We start from the raw sequence: 16766 nt of genomic DNA, 5'->3' as shown, positions 1-16766 counted from the left end.
AGGATATATATCCTCATTTTCTTTAGCTCTGGGTTTCTGGAGATTTATGGTATTGATCTTCAATATATAGAATCAGTAATATAAGGTCAATGTTTATCATATTTAATTTTCTTACTGTGAGTTCAGTTAGTACCTGGTCCAAGTGAGTAGAGGTCATAGCTTTAGTAGTATAGTTTTAGAAGAATATTTACAGCAAACAAATTTTTTTTGAGCATTTCAGTCTTTGACTGAAAGTGTAAAGAAGATAGCTTCCATTTGTGCATATGTAGAATTGTTAGAAGATGAAGCATTTTTTGGTTATTCTGTTCATTAACTATGAAAGAAATGGAAACGTTGTTTTAGTTTCCTTGTCCTTTCCAGACTGTATCTATTAATTGAGTCTATAGTTTATATATTGTAGAGGGAACATATTGAGTGGGCAGATTTCCATAATTTGGGTATATATGAAATACATGGAAATTTCCTTTAAGTTGGAAAAATAGAGCTTTGTAAGTTTGTTTGTATTTTGGTGTGTGTTGATATTGATCCTTGAGGTTGGGTGGTAGCTTAGATCATGTTACTATAATATTTTGAGTCAAAACATTTCATCATTGTAAAGTACAAATACACATGTCTCTGAAAACCTCATGGAATGTCAGGAAGTAATACCATGGGACTTTTCTTAAGAGATACCAGCTATAATTTCCATCTAGGATTCCAGGAAAAGTGAATTTAACATCTGTTGGTTATGAGCAAAAAGTGAAGTATGAAAAATTGATGCATTGTAAATTATGTTGAAGAGAATGACAGATTTTTTCCTTATGCTCTGAAAAATTATTTAATTGACCTTATGTATCAATATGCTTGCCATTGTTTATTATCTTCCACTATCCTAGTGAATAAGTAGTATTGAAAAATGTACTCCCAGCTTGGATGTGGAATAAGCCACCTAACTCCAATTGTCATTAACAAAATAGATGGCTAATTCTGGGGATCCAGCTTCAGGGTCATGTGTCCAAACTTTAACTGCTTTTGTTTTTATGAATAAGCTGATCACTGATTCTACTATAAAGAAATAAAGGAATTAATGTGTGATCAATCACATAGAGCAGAACATTTTGAGTTTTCTGTTTCTTTAACAGCCGCATATTATCTCTTCCAGTCAAAACCAGTCAGAAAAAAGAGAGAACCATGTTGTGGTATTGCTTTCTAGCTGTACAAGCAGAGAGCCAAATTTGTTTTTGTTTCAATTTCATCCTCTAACAGTTTTGAAGGGAATAATTAAAAAAAAAAAAAACTTTATAGGGAAAACTGTGTGAGTGCCTGAGGGGGTTATAGGGAATTCTGACTTTTCTGTAGGATTTTCTGTAAACCTGCAACTTCTCTACTTAAAAAAAAAACAAAACCTTAAAATTCTGAAATAAAATTCTTCCTTTTTGGTATTTGTTTATTCAGTGATCTATATTAATATGCATATATGAGTCAAAAAAATTTAACGTTTTGAATCATTATGTAAGCCTTTCAAAATGTCACAGTGATAGTGAAAGTTAAATGGCTTATGAAAAATTTCATTCACATGAAAGCAATATTCTTAATATTAACGTATAAAATGGTCATGAAACTCAGTAGAATTTCAGAAGAGAAAATTCTGCTTTCATGTCCATAATTTATTGAAAATTGTTAATGTAATTGGCATCTTCTGTAAAGCTAGAGGTGTAAAATTTGACAGGCAAAGAAATGATTGGACATGGTAATATAGAGTCCTAGTAACATAATCTTCATATTCTTTGCTCATTGTAGTTATCATAGCTACATATGTAATCATAATAGTCTCAGATTAGGGCTAGGACTTTGAATATCTTAGTTTAAAGACTTAGTTCAGTAGTTGAGTATAACTATAAAGTTTTATATAGTGGCCAAATGTGATTATTTTTAAAATATGAAATATGATAGTACTATTAAAGACAGGACTCATGCCTATGCTTCTTTTAAGATTTAATTTTGCCCTATACTTTTTGACAAAAATATAAAATGTGAATCCTGAAAATACTTTGCTGTTTCAGTTATGCTAAATGAAATTGGTAACAAAAACTTTTTTAAAAAACTTTGACCCGTTTATTCACTCATTCACATCATCATTATGAGGTTTTGTCAGTGAATTGGTTACATCTTGTATCTCCCTCAGGAAATAAAACAAAGCACTATCAAGTGTCTGTCGTCATATGGAGAACCTCAGTCTTTGATCACAGTGTTAAAAGCTCCTGGTTCCAGTCCCACAAGCCTTCTTTGAAATGACCTATAGCAAAAAACTTTTTTTTTTTTTATTGATTTTGTAAAAATATTACATTAAAAAAAAATATGAGGTCCCATTCAACCCCACCACCCCCACCCCACCACTCCCCCCCCAGCAACATTCACTCCCATCATCATGACACATCCATTGCATTTGGTAAGTACATCTCTGGGCATCTCTGCACCTCATGGTCAATGGTCTACATCATGGCCCATACTATCCCCCATTCCATCCAGTGGGCCCTGGGTGGATTTACAATGTCCGGTGATTGCCCCTGAAGCACCGTCCAGGGCAACTCCAAGTCCCAAAGGCACCTCCACATCTCATCTCTTCCTGCCATTCCACGTACCCATCAGCGACCATGTCCACTTTTCCCACTCCAGTGCCACCTTTTCTCCGTGGACCTTGGATTGGTTGTGTCCGTTGCACCTCTATGTCAAGAGGAGGCTCAGATTCCACATGGATACTGGATGCAATCCTCCTGCTTTCAGTTGTAGGCTCTCTAGGCTCCATGGTGCGGTGGTTGTCCTTCTTCAACTCCATCTTAGCTGAGTGAGGTGAGTCCAATAAATCCGATTGTAGGAGCTGGACTCTGTTGAGGCTCAGGGCCTGGCTATCATATTGTCAGTCCAGAGATTCAAATCCCCTAATTATATCTTAAACTCCAACACCAACTACAATTCCAGTAAAGTAGCATGAAAGTCTTATGAAAAGAGATCCCATCTCAGTCCAGTTTCATCATGCAGAAACACCAGCTCCAAAGAAGGGCCATCTGACATGGCAGTGAACCCCTTCTGCCATGACCATAGAACCCGTGGGTCTCTTTAGCCCTCCAAGGAACCAATACCTGGGGATTGTATCTACTTTATCTGTCTCTTAGACTCTGCTCAGTTGTGTATAAGGGCAATCCTTCTGACAGCCTCTAGACTCTTTTTTAGAGACTCGTAGCCATATAAAGTCATTTCTCCTTTCCTTTTCCTCCTTACATTAGGTCAAACAGCATTTTAAAGTCATGTTATTATATGTAGACAGGGATATTCTGCTGATCCGCATCGAACCTTCAATTCAAGGTCATTTTCCAGTTGCATCATCAGTTGTTAGTTGATAGTGATCCCTCGATGCCAGGGAGGCTCATCCCCAGGTGTCATGTCCCACGCTGGGGGGAAGGCAGTGCATTTACATGCTGAGTTTGGCTTGGAGACTGGCCACATTTGAGTAACATGAAGGCTGTCAGGAGAAAATTCCCAGGCACAGTGCTGCTCTAGGCCTTGTTCTTATTTCAGGCATATAGGCTCACAAGCATAGGCATTAGTATCAGGGGCTCACTGTTGGACCCTCATTCCTTCCCGGTCCTTGCTGCTGCACCTGGGGGACTGCCGCTGCTCCCCTAGGAACCACGACAGAGCACCCCCGGCCAGGAACCCAGTACCCTCCCAGCTGTAGTTTTTAATTGTTTCCACTATGAGTATATCCAAACATTACCATGCACCCTGGACATATGCCCTGTACAGCTCCCTGTCAGCCATATATCTCCTGTCAATAGTATCCTATACCAGTATTCCTCTGCTGCCATTGTTGAACCACTCTGTGATCCAGAACTTCCTGAAAATTGAAGCCCAATATAATGTCAGGATCCCTTACTAGCAAAATGGCATATAGCGATGGGTTTAAAGGTTAGATATAGAATACGTGTTGACTTGGAAAAATTCTACATCTTATCTTTTTCTTTCTTTTTTTTTCCCTAATTATTGAACTTCTCTTCACAAGAGCCCTAGACCACAGCAATTCATATATACAATATACAGCACTCCCACACATCCACCACAAAACCTTTTCCCTTCCACAGTGATACTCTTGCAACCTATTCACATCATATTTACTTAAAGTGATGTACAGAGTCTGAGACAATAGCTTTCAAACAAGGTGACATCTGTGCTTACATTGTGGTGCATACTTTAGGATATACAGTTTTCTAAATTGTTAGTTAACCTATGTTTTACATTATGGTTTACATTATCAGTCTGTCGTCCCCTATAGGTTTATGGTGTAATATTACATGTTTTATATCCATCCTTATGTACTCTCGCAAAACTCCTCTCTTACCCCACTTTTACCTTGGTTCCACACATTTAACATCCATTTTCCCATCCCCTTGGTGCCCACAGTGACAGCCAACCTCCGTTTCCCGAGGAGCCACGTCCAGAGATACTTGCAACATTGTTCAGGGCCTAACTTGCTCAACTGCCCCAATGCCCTGGGAGCCACCCTTTCTCTCGAGAGATACAGTTCCCTCTATTTGATGGCATTAGTCCTCCCCAGGATGTGGGTGCACCCCCACTCTCACTACTTGGGTCTCTACCCAATTGTACCACCCACTCTGGCAAAATGAGCATTCAGACATTCCCCAGGAGCCCGTCCCACATCAGACCATCCCCTCCGAGCATCCTAAACAGGTAACCCTCTTAATTATATTTTGATACGATTTTCTCAGCATTTTACTCTCAACCAACATCTGACGCTCTCCTATGTTCGTATGCTACCCCTCCCTCCCCCCACTTTTTGGGCAATATTACCCATCCGCCCATCCGCAGCCCCCCTCAAACCCGCAAAGCCCCACCTAAAGGCAACCCCTTGCCCCCATTTTATCTCTTCTTTGTTTTTATACTTACTGCCAGCTCATCATAAATTCCACCCCTGCAGACGTCGGCTCACATCCTTCCTCCACCCCCCGATTTCCTGTAATCCTATCATTCAGTCTCTAGCTCTCTGAGGCAGCTTGCTTATTTCATATCATTGAGGTCATGTAGTATTTGTCCTTCAGTGCCTGGGTTGCTTCACTCAACATAAGGTTCTCAAGATTCATCCATGTTATCACATGTGAGCAACAAACTCTTAAACTAAGATATTTTGCTATCCAAACTATTAGTAGGCCAAAGTTTTTTGCCAGATTTTTGTCAAATCTATGAATCAGATTTTTTCTCTTTTTCTTTCAGGTATTCCTAGAGTTATCCAATGTAAATTCAGGCTTCCGCTGAAATTAATCTGCCTACCAGGCCAGCCTTCAAAAACTGCAAGTCACAAACTAACTATTGATACCAACAAATCTCCAGTCAGTCTTCTCAGTCTCTTCCCAGGTAAGACTTTTGAAGTAACTGGCTTGTAGCATCAGAAATGTTAGGAATTTAGCATGGAATCCTTCATCAGCAGGTAATGATGGAGTAATTACCAGATAATTGTTAAGTAAGAATATAAAATGCCTCAAGGATTTTTCCCTCTTGTTTGCCTGTTCAAAGGCAAATAGCTTATATCAACAAGGTAATAAGGTGTAGCTTTTAAGTTTGATTAAAATTGTTATAAATCATTATTTTGCTTTAGTATTCAGATATGAAAACATCAAATGTTTCTTTTTAGGCTGTGGAATGTTTTGGCTTGGAATGAAAATATTTATTATTCATCTTTATTTTAGGTATTTAGATATATCCCTTTTCTAAGTATATAAATATTTATCATTCATCTGCATTGTAGATTTTTGGATATGTACCTTTTTAAAAGTATGCTTTTATATCCCTGATAAGTAATCTCTTAAGTAGATGCTCTTTGCAGTTCTGCTGTCTTCAGCAGCTGGAGAGGGTGAATGCTCATTTTCTGGCTCTGGTTGTTTAGAGGGGCTTCATACTTAAGGCCTGACTATCACACTGAACATTTGGGGTAATTTGTGAAGTGTGACATTTTGTGGATATCAGTTTTTCTTGTGGAGTAGCTTCGAAAATAGAAAGACTTTGATTTAATAAAGCATATTTAGTGGCCTCATCTATTAACTTTCTTGGAGATGGGGTGAAATAAAAAAAAAATCTAGGGATTAAATCAATCCTTTTAAATCCTTCATTAAGAATCATCACTGCTGGTTGTGAGATACATCCTCACCCTTGCATTAGTGGATAGGATTCAGAATACAAAGGATATTTTCAACAAGATTTAGAAATTTATGGTAAGTCATCTTTTATGTTATTAACTACTTAAAGTGCTTAAAATATATTTTTAATTAGTTTGAAGTGTTTTCAAAGTTTTATTTTTACATTACTTTTTGAAAAATCTCCAAAATTAAGTGTTCTTCATTACAATTAACCTATTCTTTATTTCGAGTCGAGTTTGGGTATAATCATGTATGTATTATTAACAAATAGTTTTGTGCATTTTGGTTTCTTTCTTCTTCCCATCCCTTCTCCCCTGCTCTCTTCCCCTCATTTTTTAGTAAATTTTCTCATAACAACAAATTGGGATTATGAAAATGGCAGGGCAGAAAGTATCGCTACCTTTGTAATATCTTCCACAAATTTATTAGTTTCTTGGGTATCCTATACTACCCTGGGAAAATTGCAAATTATATGTTGAATGTCAAATTTGTTGGTGCCTTTGAAAAACACTTAAGAACCTGGCTTCTAAGGGCTTGATCTTTGTTGCATATGAATGAAACCCAATTAGAAATTGAATAAAAATGTATGCCTTTAACCAGAGAGGTAATCTCTGTAAGATATAGGCCGGACAATATGTATTAAGGAAAGCTTAGGTAACGCATCCATTTTCATCCTGATTTGGGGCTCAAATATTTTCACAACACAGGTATCTTTTGCTCATCAGCATACTTTTGCTTCTTATTCACTTTAGAAATGTAACTCAATGGCAAGTTAAAATTTTTTTTTTCCTCCAAGATACAGTATATTTGGTATGGCATGTTCTTTTTTTGGAATTTTTGGATTTGTGTTCATATTGAATTTGCAGAAAGACTGTAAATGTTTAAAGTCATTACCACTTCATTCTTAGTATATAAGATCCTGTGCATCTGGTTTTCGTTTTGTTTTTTCTTTTCTTTTTCTCTCCAACCTCCTGCTGCTATACCTCTTGGTAGGGCCCAATTGGTAGCCAAACAGCAAGGAAATTTATTGATATAATGTCATTAGGCATAGGCAGGGTTTAGAATATTGGAAATAGAGGGGCTGAGGGAAATATCCAACATGGTTTATATATGTTAATTTTGATGGTAGAAAAATTTGACAGCTAAATAATTTGTCTCTGGTTAAGGTTGCTTGTACTTTTTAACCAATTAGCATAACTCTGCAGAGATACTGTTTTTCTTTTCTTTTTGTTTGGTTTTGTTTTAATAAAAACAACCCCACTGCATTTACTGTGGTCTGGTAATAATATAAAGGTAATCAAAAACAATATGAACAATTGTTTTACAACTATACTGCCAGCAAAAGAACACCTAAAAAATAAATGTATTGACTTCTCAACGACTTGTCCATTTCTAGTTGGAAACACTTCGTAGCAGAATAATATTGTCTCCTTTTAGCATGATCTGACCCAGTTGTTTTCTTGACTTTGTTTTAGAATTAATCTCTTCTGCATCATCTAATACAAGGTTCATGTACTCATCAGAACCAATGATACACCTCTCTATGCGCATATTTACTTGCTCATAGAGCCATATTTGAATCTGGGATCTCTTTTTTTTTTGGTTTTCTGAAAGTGAGGCCTGGTACCTACTCAATGAAAAGTCCCGGAAACGACACTCAGTAGGGGTTCCTAAAGATCCTGAAGAAATCCATTCTGACTCCCTTATTCTCCAGGAGTTTCCTTGGCACTGACACCTTCCTCGTCCCCCAAACCTAACTCCCGCTTTTACTCAGTAACTAAGTTGTCTTCTGTCTGCTCACCCCTCACATTCCCCAAGAGATATGTTTGATTTATAAAACAACTTAAAATTGTATGTCCTTCCATGGCCCACTGGGTGGACTGTGGGAGAATGTGGGCTATGATGTGGACCATTGACCATGAGGTGCAGCAATACTCAGAGATGTATTCACCAAATGCAATGAATGTCTCATGATGATGGAGGAGGTTGTTGTTATGGGGGGGAGGAGTGGGGTGAGGGGGAGGGGGGCTATATGGGGACCTCATATTTTTTTAATGTAACATTAAAAAAATAAAGACAAAAAAAATGATGTATTAATTCCTTAAATTTCTTGTCTGACTGTAGAAGTCAGTTAATGCTAACCTCACTTTTAAAAAATCAGTTTTACTGATACTTATTCATAAAGCATACAATCCATTCAAAGTATACAATCAATGGTATTTGGTATAATAGAGTTGTGCATTCATCACTTCAATCAATATTAGAGCATTTTTCATTAGTCCAATAATAATAATAAACAACAAAAAACAGACAAAAAACTCTACCCCTTAATAACCACCTCTCAATCTGTCTATCCTTCCTCTGCCATACATAGCTGCTATTCTGTTTCCATCTCTCAAATTTATTTGTATTTGTATTTTGTATAGATCAAGTCAAACTATATATAGTACTTTTTGTCTAGTTTAACTTAGTATATTTCCTTTTTTTTTAACCCTTAATGGAAAATTGTTAATATATTACTATATACAACTGTCCATGATTTGCTTTGGTTGTATTTTTCCTGATGTTCACATAGTATATTAATGCACATTTGTTCTGTTTCAAAGAACAACAGTTTTATATCATTCAGTATCACCCATACTCATATTTCGCATGAGGTCTTGCTCTGTTATACGTCTCATGTTATATTTTTCTAGTGTTCCACCTGGTAATATATATGACCTTAGATTTTCTCTTTTGACCACTAACATACCCATATATTGGCACTGCTCATTACAAGAATACTTTCACCATTTCTATTCATTTCCAAAGATTTATGAAAAACTTTTTTTACTTAATCTTCACAGATTAAATCTCATCTTTCTGTTCTCTAACCTCATTCTGTTTTCTGGTCACCTATATTCTAGTGTAAACTGCATGAGATTACACAATATATTTAGTTCATAATGGCGCAATCATACAGTATTTATCCTTTTGTGTCTGGCTTTCCTCCTTCAGTGTAACGTCCTCCAAGTTTATCCATGGTGTCTTTGTTTCTTGCCTTCATTTCTCCTTACAGCTGAATGCTATTCCGTTGTATGAATACAATACAACTTGTTTATCCATTCTTTGTTGGACACCTGGCAATTTTTTGGCAATTGTAAATAATGCTGCAGTGAGCATTGGTGTGCAGATGTCTCTTCGTGTCACTGCTCTTATTTTTTCCGGTTATATACCTGATAATGGTATTCCCAAATAATATGGCAGATCTATATTTAACTTCCTAGGGAATTGACAAATAGTCCTCCACAGTGACTATATCATTCTACATTCCCACCAACAGTGAAAAATCGTTCCTATCTCTCCACATCCTCTCCAACACTTAGAGTTTTCTATCTTTTTAATAGTGGCCATTCTAATAGGTGTGAAATGATATCTCATAGTTTTGATTTTCATTTCCTTAATCGCTGATGATGCTGAATATTTTTTCATGTGATTTTTCACCATTTGCATTTCTTCTTTGGACAAATGTCGATTTAAGTCTTTATATTATTTATTTTTTTCTCTCCCCTTCACCCCCATTGTCTGCTTTCTGTGTTTATTCACTATGTTCTTCTGCATCCGCTTGCATTGTCTGGTGGCACTGGGAAACTGTCTCTTTTTTGTTGTTGTTGCATCATCTGACTCATCATCTCTCTGTGTGTGCAGTGCCACTCCTGGGCGGACTGCACTTTTTTCATGTGTGGCGGCTCTCCTTGTGGTGCGCACTCCTTGCGCGCCACAGCACTGCACGTGGGCCAGCTCACCATGCAGGTCAGGAGGCCCTGGGAATCAAACCCTGGACCCTCCATATGGTAGACATTCACTTTATCAGTTGAGCCATGTCAGTGTCCCTATTTAAGTCTTTTACTCATGTCTTAATCGGGTCATTTGTCTTTTTATTGTTAAGTTGTGGAATTTTTTAATACACTGTAGGTATCTTCATGATACCTAGTCTTCCAATCCATGAACATGGAATGTCTTCAATTTGCTTAGGTTGCCTTTCATCTTTGATTTCTTTTGGCAGTGTTTTATAGTTTTCTGAATAGAGGTCCTTTGCATCTTTGGTTATATTGATTGCTAGTTATCTGAGTCTTTTTGTTGCCATTGTAAGTGAATTTTTGCATGTTGATTTCATATCCTGCCACTTGCTGAACTTGTTTATTAGCTAAAGTAGCTTTGTTGAGGACATTTTGGAATTTTCTAAATATAGGATCATGTCAACTGCAAATACTGGGAGTTTTCCTTCCTCTTTTCCTGTTTGGATACATTTTATTTTATTTTCTATATAATTGTTCTAGCTAGACCATCTAGTGCAGTCTCGAATTCAACAGTAGTGACAGTGGACACCCTTGTGTTGTTCTTGATCTCAGGGGGAAAACTTGCAACCTTTCCCCATTGATTGCAATATTGGTTGTGGGTCCCTCATATATACCCTTTATCTTATTGGGGAACATTCCTTCTATTCTTACCTTTTGAAGTGTTTTTTTTAAAATTTTTTTTTATCAGTTTAGGGTGCTCGATTTTATCTAATCCCTTTTCTGTGTCAATTGAGATGGTCATGTGTATTTTTCCTTCAATTGGTTAATGTGGTGTATCATGTTAATTGATTTTCTTGAATTGAACCACCCTGCATACCAGGAATAAATCCCACTGAATTGTGGTGTATAATTCTTTTAATATGATGTTGGATTATATTTGCAAGTGCTTTGTTGAGCATATTTGCGTTGATGTTCATTAGAAAAATTGGTCTATAATTTTATTTTCTTGTATTTTTATCTGCTATTCTTTAAGGGTGATATTGGCTTCATGAAATGTGTTGGGAAAATTTCCCTCCTCTTCAGTTTTTTTGGGAAAAGTTTAGACAGGATTGGTGTTAACTCTTCTCTAAATGGTTGGTAGAATTCCCTTATGAAGTCATCTACCACTGGACTCTTCTTTGTTGGGAGATTTTTGATGACTGATACAATCTTTTAAAATGTGATTGGTTGTTGTATTCATCAGCCAAAGTGGTGCTGATGCAAAATACCCAAAATTGGTTGTTTTTTTTAAAGGGTATTTATTTGGGGTAGGAGCTTACTGATACCAGGTCATAAGCATAAGTTACTTCCCTCACCAAAGTCTATTTTCACGTGTTGGAGCAAGATGGTTGCTGACATCTGTGAGGGTTCAGGCTTCCTGGGTTCCTCTGGGCTCAGCTCCTTTCTTTTCTCCACAAGGTCAGCTATAGACTATGAGGCTCTCTAGGCTTTGCCTCTCTCCACAACGTCAGCTGTAGACTATCAGGAGAACGGCTCTGTCTCTCTCTCCCTGGGGCTCCATCTTAAGACTTCAGCATTAAACTCCAACATCAGATGCTCTCCAACTCTGTCCTTTGCCATACCTTTTATCTGTGAGTCCCCACCCTTTCGTGGATGGGGACTCAGTGCCCTACTGGCACAAGAGGTTTACATAATTACTTAATCAAGTAAATGTATGAATCCAATATAATCTAATATGCCAAGAGGAAAAGATCAGTTTACAAACATAATCCAATATTTCTTTTTGGAATTCATCAATAATATCAAACTACTACAGTTGTTGAGTTCCTATAGTTCTTATAGAATCAATGTAGCTTGCACACTTCTAGGAATTTGGTACACAGTTTCTCATAATATCCTTTTATGATCTTTTTTATTTCTGTGGTGTCAGGTGTAGTATCCCCCCTTTCATTTCTCATTTTATTTATTTGTGTCTTTCCTTATTTTTCTTTGTTAGTTTATCAAGGGTTTTCAGCTCTCATTGATTTTCTTTAAGAAAACAGCTTTTGGTTTTGTTGATTTTTTTTCTATTTTTATTGTTGTTTTCTCAATTTCATTTATTTCTGCTCTAATCTTATTTCTTTCCTTCTGCTTTGGGATTGGTTTGCTCTTCTTTTTCTAGTTCCTTCAGGTGTTCATTTAGGTCTTTATTTTATTTATTTATTTATTTACTTATTTATTTATTTACTTAATTACTTACTTATTCATTCATTCATTCATTCATTCATTCATTCATTCATTCATTTATTTATTTATTTCTCTCCCCTTCCCCCCCACCCTGGTTGCCTGTTCTCTGTGTCTATTTGCTATGTGTTCTCCTTTGTCCGCTTCTGTTGTTGTCAGTGGCATGGGAATCTGTGTTTCTTTTTGTTGCGTCATCTTGTTGTGTCAGCTCTCCGTGTGTGTGGCACCATTCCTGGGCAGGCCGCACTTTCTTTCGTGCTGGGCGGCTCTCCTTACGGGGCGCACTCCTTGCGTGTGGGGACACCCCTGCATGGCACGGCACTCCTTACGCACATCAGCACTGCACATTGGCCAGCTGCACGTGGGTCAAGGAAGCCCAGGGTTTGTACCGCGGACCTCCCATGTGGTAGATGGACGCCCTAACCACTGGGCTAAGTCCGCCGCCCATTTAGGTCTTTGATTTTAGTTCTTTCTTCTTTTTTAATATAGGTGTTTAGGACTATGAATTTCCCTCTCAGCTCTGCTTTAGCTGTATCTCATAAATTTTGATAAATTTTGTTCTCATTTTCATTCCTCTTTATATACTTACTAATTTCGCTTACAATTTCTTCTTTCACTCATTGATTGTTTAGGAGTGTCTTGTTTAGTATCCATCACTTGTGAATTTTTCCCTTTCCCATCTATTATTGCATTCCTTCTTCATACATTATGATCTGAGAAGGTTCTTTGTATAATTTCAGTCTTTTCATATTTATTGAGACCTGCCTTGTGAACCCAACTTGTGATTTATCCTGGAAGAAGATCCATGAGCATTTGAGAAAACTATATCAACTGAGTTAGGATTCAGTGTTCTATATAAATCTTTTAGGTCTACTTCCTTTATCATACTGTTCAAGTTCTGTTTCTTGTTGATCTTCTTTTTTGTTGTTCTATTGATATGAATGCATTTTGAAGTCTCCAACTCTTATTGTAGAGATGTCTATTTATCCCTTCAGTTTTCCAGAGTCAGCCTCATGTATTTTGGGGTACCCTGGTTAAGTTCATATTTATTTATGACTGTTATTGCTTCCTGGTGAATTGTCCCTTTGATTAATGTTTTATGGCTTTCTGCATCTCTCATAACTTTTTTGCATTTAAACTCTGTTTTGTCCAAAATTAGTATAACTACCTCTGCTCTTTTAAGGTGAGTCTCTTGTACATAGCATATGGATGACTCATGTTTTTTAATCCATCTGTCAGCCTATATCTTTTAATTGGAGAGTTTAATCCATTCAGATTCAGTGATATTACTGTGAATGCATTATTTACTTCTATCACTTTATTCTTTGGCTTTCATATGTTATATCTTGTTTTCATCTGTCATTATACCCTTTGGGGTATCCTTTCTGATATTCTTCCCTTCTCCACTCTCTCTCCTGTCTGATCTTTTTGGGAGGTAGGGCTCCCTTTAGTGCTTCTTGTAAACCTAGATTAGTTTCTGTTTATTTGTGAATATTTTAAATTCACCTTCATATTTTAAGTACAATTTTGCGGGAAAAAGAATTCGTGGCTGGCAACTTTTCTCTTTCAGTATCCTAATTGTATCACACCACTGTCTTCTTGCCTCTATGATTACATTTTCTCGATCTTTTTTATAGATTTTTTTTTCTGAACATTTATCCCCAGTAGATTTTACTTTGGATATTGTTTTGTGACATAATTCTCTTTCATTAGATATTCTTTTATTTTGTGATTTTAATGTTTACGTAGTGTTAAATCATAAATGCGTAGTATGACATCATGCATTAAACCTTTAGATGCCTGCATTGTTTCCATTTCATTAATATTTTAAATATACCTGTGATGAGTTTACTTTTATCAATACTCATCCAAGTTTTTTATTATATCTTTAATGAATATCTACAAGTGGAATTGCTGAGTTAAAGATAAGTATATTTTTAAAGCATTTGAAATGGAGTGTGAAATTTTGACTTACCAGTTGGCCCTACCAGTTAACTCTACCAACCCTATTTGAGTGAAGGAGTCTATTATCCCCAAAGTATTGCCAATAGAAATTGTCATTATAAAGAGCTTTATATGCTAAATGACTACCTAGAAGTATATATAGTTATATAAAAATAACTATCCAGGGTGGCATTTGGCTAAATGTGTTTAAACAAGAAAGTAATGTCGTATTAAGAGATATTCAGGGAAGTGGACTTGGCCCAATGGATAGGGCGTCCACCTACCATGTGGGGGGTCCGTGGTTCAAACCCTGGGCCTCCTTGATCCATGTGGAGCTGGCCCATGCGCAGTGCTGATGCGAGCAAGGAGTGCCGTGCCATGCAGGGTTGTCCGCCACACAGGAGAGCCCCACGTGCAAGAAGTGCACCCCCTAAGGAGAGCAGCCCAGCGCAAAAGAAAGTGCAGCCTGCGCAAGAATGGCGCCACACACATGGAGAGCTGACACAACAAGATGACGCAACAAAAAGAAACACAGATTCCCGTTGCCTCTGATAAGGATAGAAGCGGTCACAGAAGAACACACAGCGAATGGACACAGAGAGAAGCCAACTGTGTGGGGGGTGGGGGGGAGAGAAATAAATAAATAAATCTTTAAAAAAAAAAAGAGATATTCAGAGGTAGGCAGTAGAAACCTGGTACAGTGGTTTGTCAGTGTTTCAAAACCCTAGATTTTCCTGTCTATGCTATCTGCCATCTCTGGTGTATTGGCTTGTGCCATGGTGGTAAGATAGTTGCTTCAGCTTCTGGCATCATGTCTGCATGAAGGAAAAGGAGGGAAGAGACATATAGTAATGACTATAAGTTCTGAATTTTATCTTGTTGTTTGGTCATGTGGACTTTAAACATGATTAGTAACATAAAAACACACTTGTCATTAAACTTATCTTTTTTTTTTTTTTTTTTAAAGATTTATTTTTATTTATTTAATCCCCCTCCCCTCCCCCGGTTGTCTGTTTTTTCTGTGTCTTTTTGCTGCGTCTTGTTTCTTTGTCTGCTTCTGTTGTCGTCAGCAGCATGGGAAGTGTGGGCGGCGCCATTCCTCGGCAGGCTGCTCCCTCCTTCGTGCTGGGCGGCTCTCCTTATGGGTGCACTCCTTGCGCGTGGGGCTCCCCTACGCGGGGGACACCCCTGTGTAGCACGGCACTCCTTGCGCGCATCAGCACTGCGCATGGGCCAGCTCCACACGGGTCAAGGAGGCCCGGGGTTTGAACCGCAGACCTCCCATGTGGTAGACGGACGCCCTAACCACTGGGCCAAAGTCCGTTTCCCTAAACTTATCTTTCTATTTCAAATGTCTATTGTTAATTTTATCGCATGATTATATAAAATGATTCTTTGTTCTTTTCTTTGTAGGCTTTGCCAATCAGTCAGATGATGATCAGGTGAATGTATTGGGTTTTCGCTTCCTAGGAGGCTCCAGAGTTACTCTTCTTGCTTCTAAAACATCTCGTAAGTCAACAGTATCACTGCTTTTGAAATTTTCTGCAGAGGACTCTACATAACAGAGTTCCATCGCATCAATTATTCCTGTAAAATGTGGTGTTTACTTAGAAATTACAAGCTAAGAGTCATTGTGTAAGTGTATAGGACATAAACATGAAAGTAGGAGCTGGATTCATAAATATATATATCTTTGGTTTTTAGGATGAGTTCAGTTTGAAAGAACTTGAAGAACTAAAAAAATGTTTTTGAGAGAGCTATTTGGGGTAAACAGGGTTTTATGGGTAAGGAGAAATTGGAATTTTTTAGGGTTTTCTTTTCTTTTTTGTATGTATTCTTATATCTTCCCTTCAGACATTCAAAAGATGAAGGTGAAAGTGAGTGACTGTTGCTGAGACTAATCTCAGTAGACAGGAAAGGAATAGTTATATAGTCAACTTTGAATTCCAAATTTAAATATGCTTTACTGCTGTGGTTGCTTCTAATGAGACTAGTAGCTGGAAGTACTCAATGTGAAACTGGTTTTTAATGTATATAGAATTCTAAAGTTACTAAGCCCACTGAGCTATATACACCTTTACTGAAATAAAGTGATATATTAAGAAAGGAAATCTTTAACAAGTTTTAGGAACACTATAGGTACTGAGGGGAAAAGGCCATGTGCATGTTATATGTTGAAAACTTTTGGCTGAGTACACTCCCATTTTTTTTAATCCATGCAGTTTTTACAGTGAGCTTTTTTATTTTCTACTTTATGCATTTGCAGTTTCAGTTAGTTTTATTACCTTTTATATTCAGAAAAATAGTAATATAAGGATATATCCTTTTTGAAAAATAAAGGTGTTTGCAGAAGCATATACACACCCCTATTTTAAAAACTAACAATTTTCTGTAACTAAGATCATAAAAACTTTGGAATATGTACATTGGCAACTGGGGAAACATAGTTGAGTACAACTAAAATTCTAAAATAAAATACTCAAATCTAACACAATTCTCAGAAGAATAGGAAGAGTCTGTGATTTTTTGGTTTTTGTTAATGATCATGATTGCTGACGCCTTTACGTTGCTACCATTTTATTTTGATTAGTTTTAAACTTCAGTTGGGTGTTGGAACTCTTTTGGTGCATTTCTC

General features: G+C 37.1%; 1 protein-coding gene and 1 non-coding gene across 5 annotated transcripts in view; one reads left to right on the top strand and one right to left on the bottom strand.

Annotated features, from left to right (window-relative positions):
• Nucleotides 1–16766, top strand: part of BBS9 (Bardet-Biedl syndrome 9) — a 591858-nt gene that overhangs the window by 281189 nt on the left and 293903 nt on the right. For all 4 annotated transcript variants that reach the window (XM_058296789.2, XM_071215094.1, XM_071215092.1 and 1 more), the window contains 2 exons: nucleotides 5266–5406; nucleotides 15545–15640. In XM_058296789.2, the coding sequence (XP_058152772.1) occupies nucleotides 5266–5406; nucleotides 15545–15640 (237 nt within the window). The remainder of the gene's footprint in view (nucleotides 1–5265; nucleotides 5407–15544; nucleotides 15641–16766) is intronic.
• On the bottom strand, nucleotides 2148–2277 carry LOC111764079 (small nucleolar RNA SNORA25). The gene has a single exon (XR_002796776.1). It is a non-coding gene; the product is annotated as a small nucleolar RNA SNORA25 (small nucleolar RNA).

The sequence above is a fragment of the Dasypus novemcinctus genome, chromosome 5 (assembly GCF_030445035.2).
Source record: "Dasypus novemcinctus isolate mDasNov1 chromosome 5, mDasNov1.1.hap2, whole genome shotgun sequence".
Classification (NCBI taxonomy): Eukaryota; Metazoa; Chordata; class Mammalia; order Cingulata; family Dasypodidae; genus Dasypus; species Dasypus novemcinctus.
Note: the sequence above shows the minus strand (reverse complement) of the source record. Positions and strands in the feature narration are given on the sequence as shown.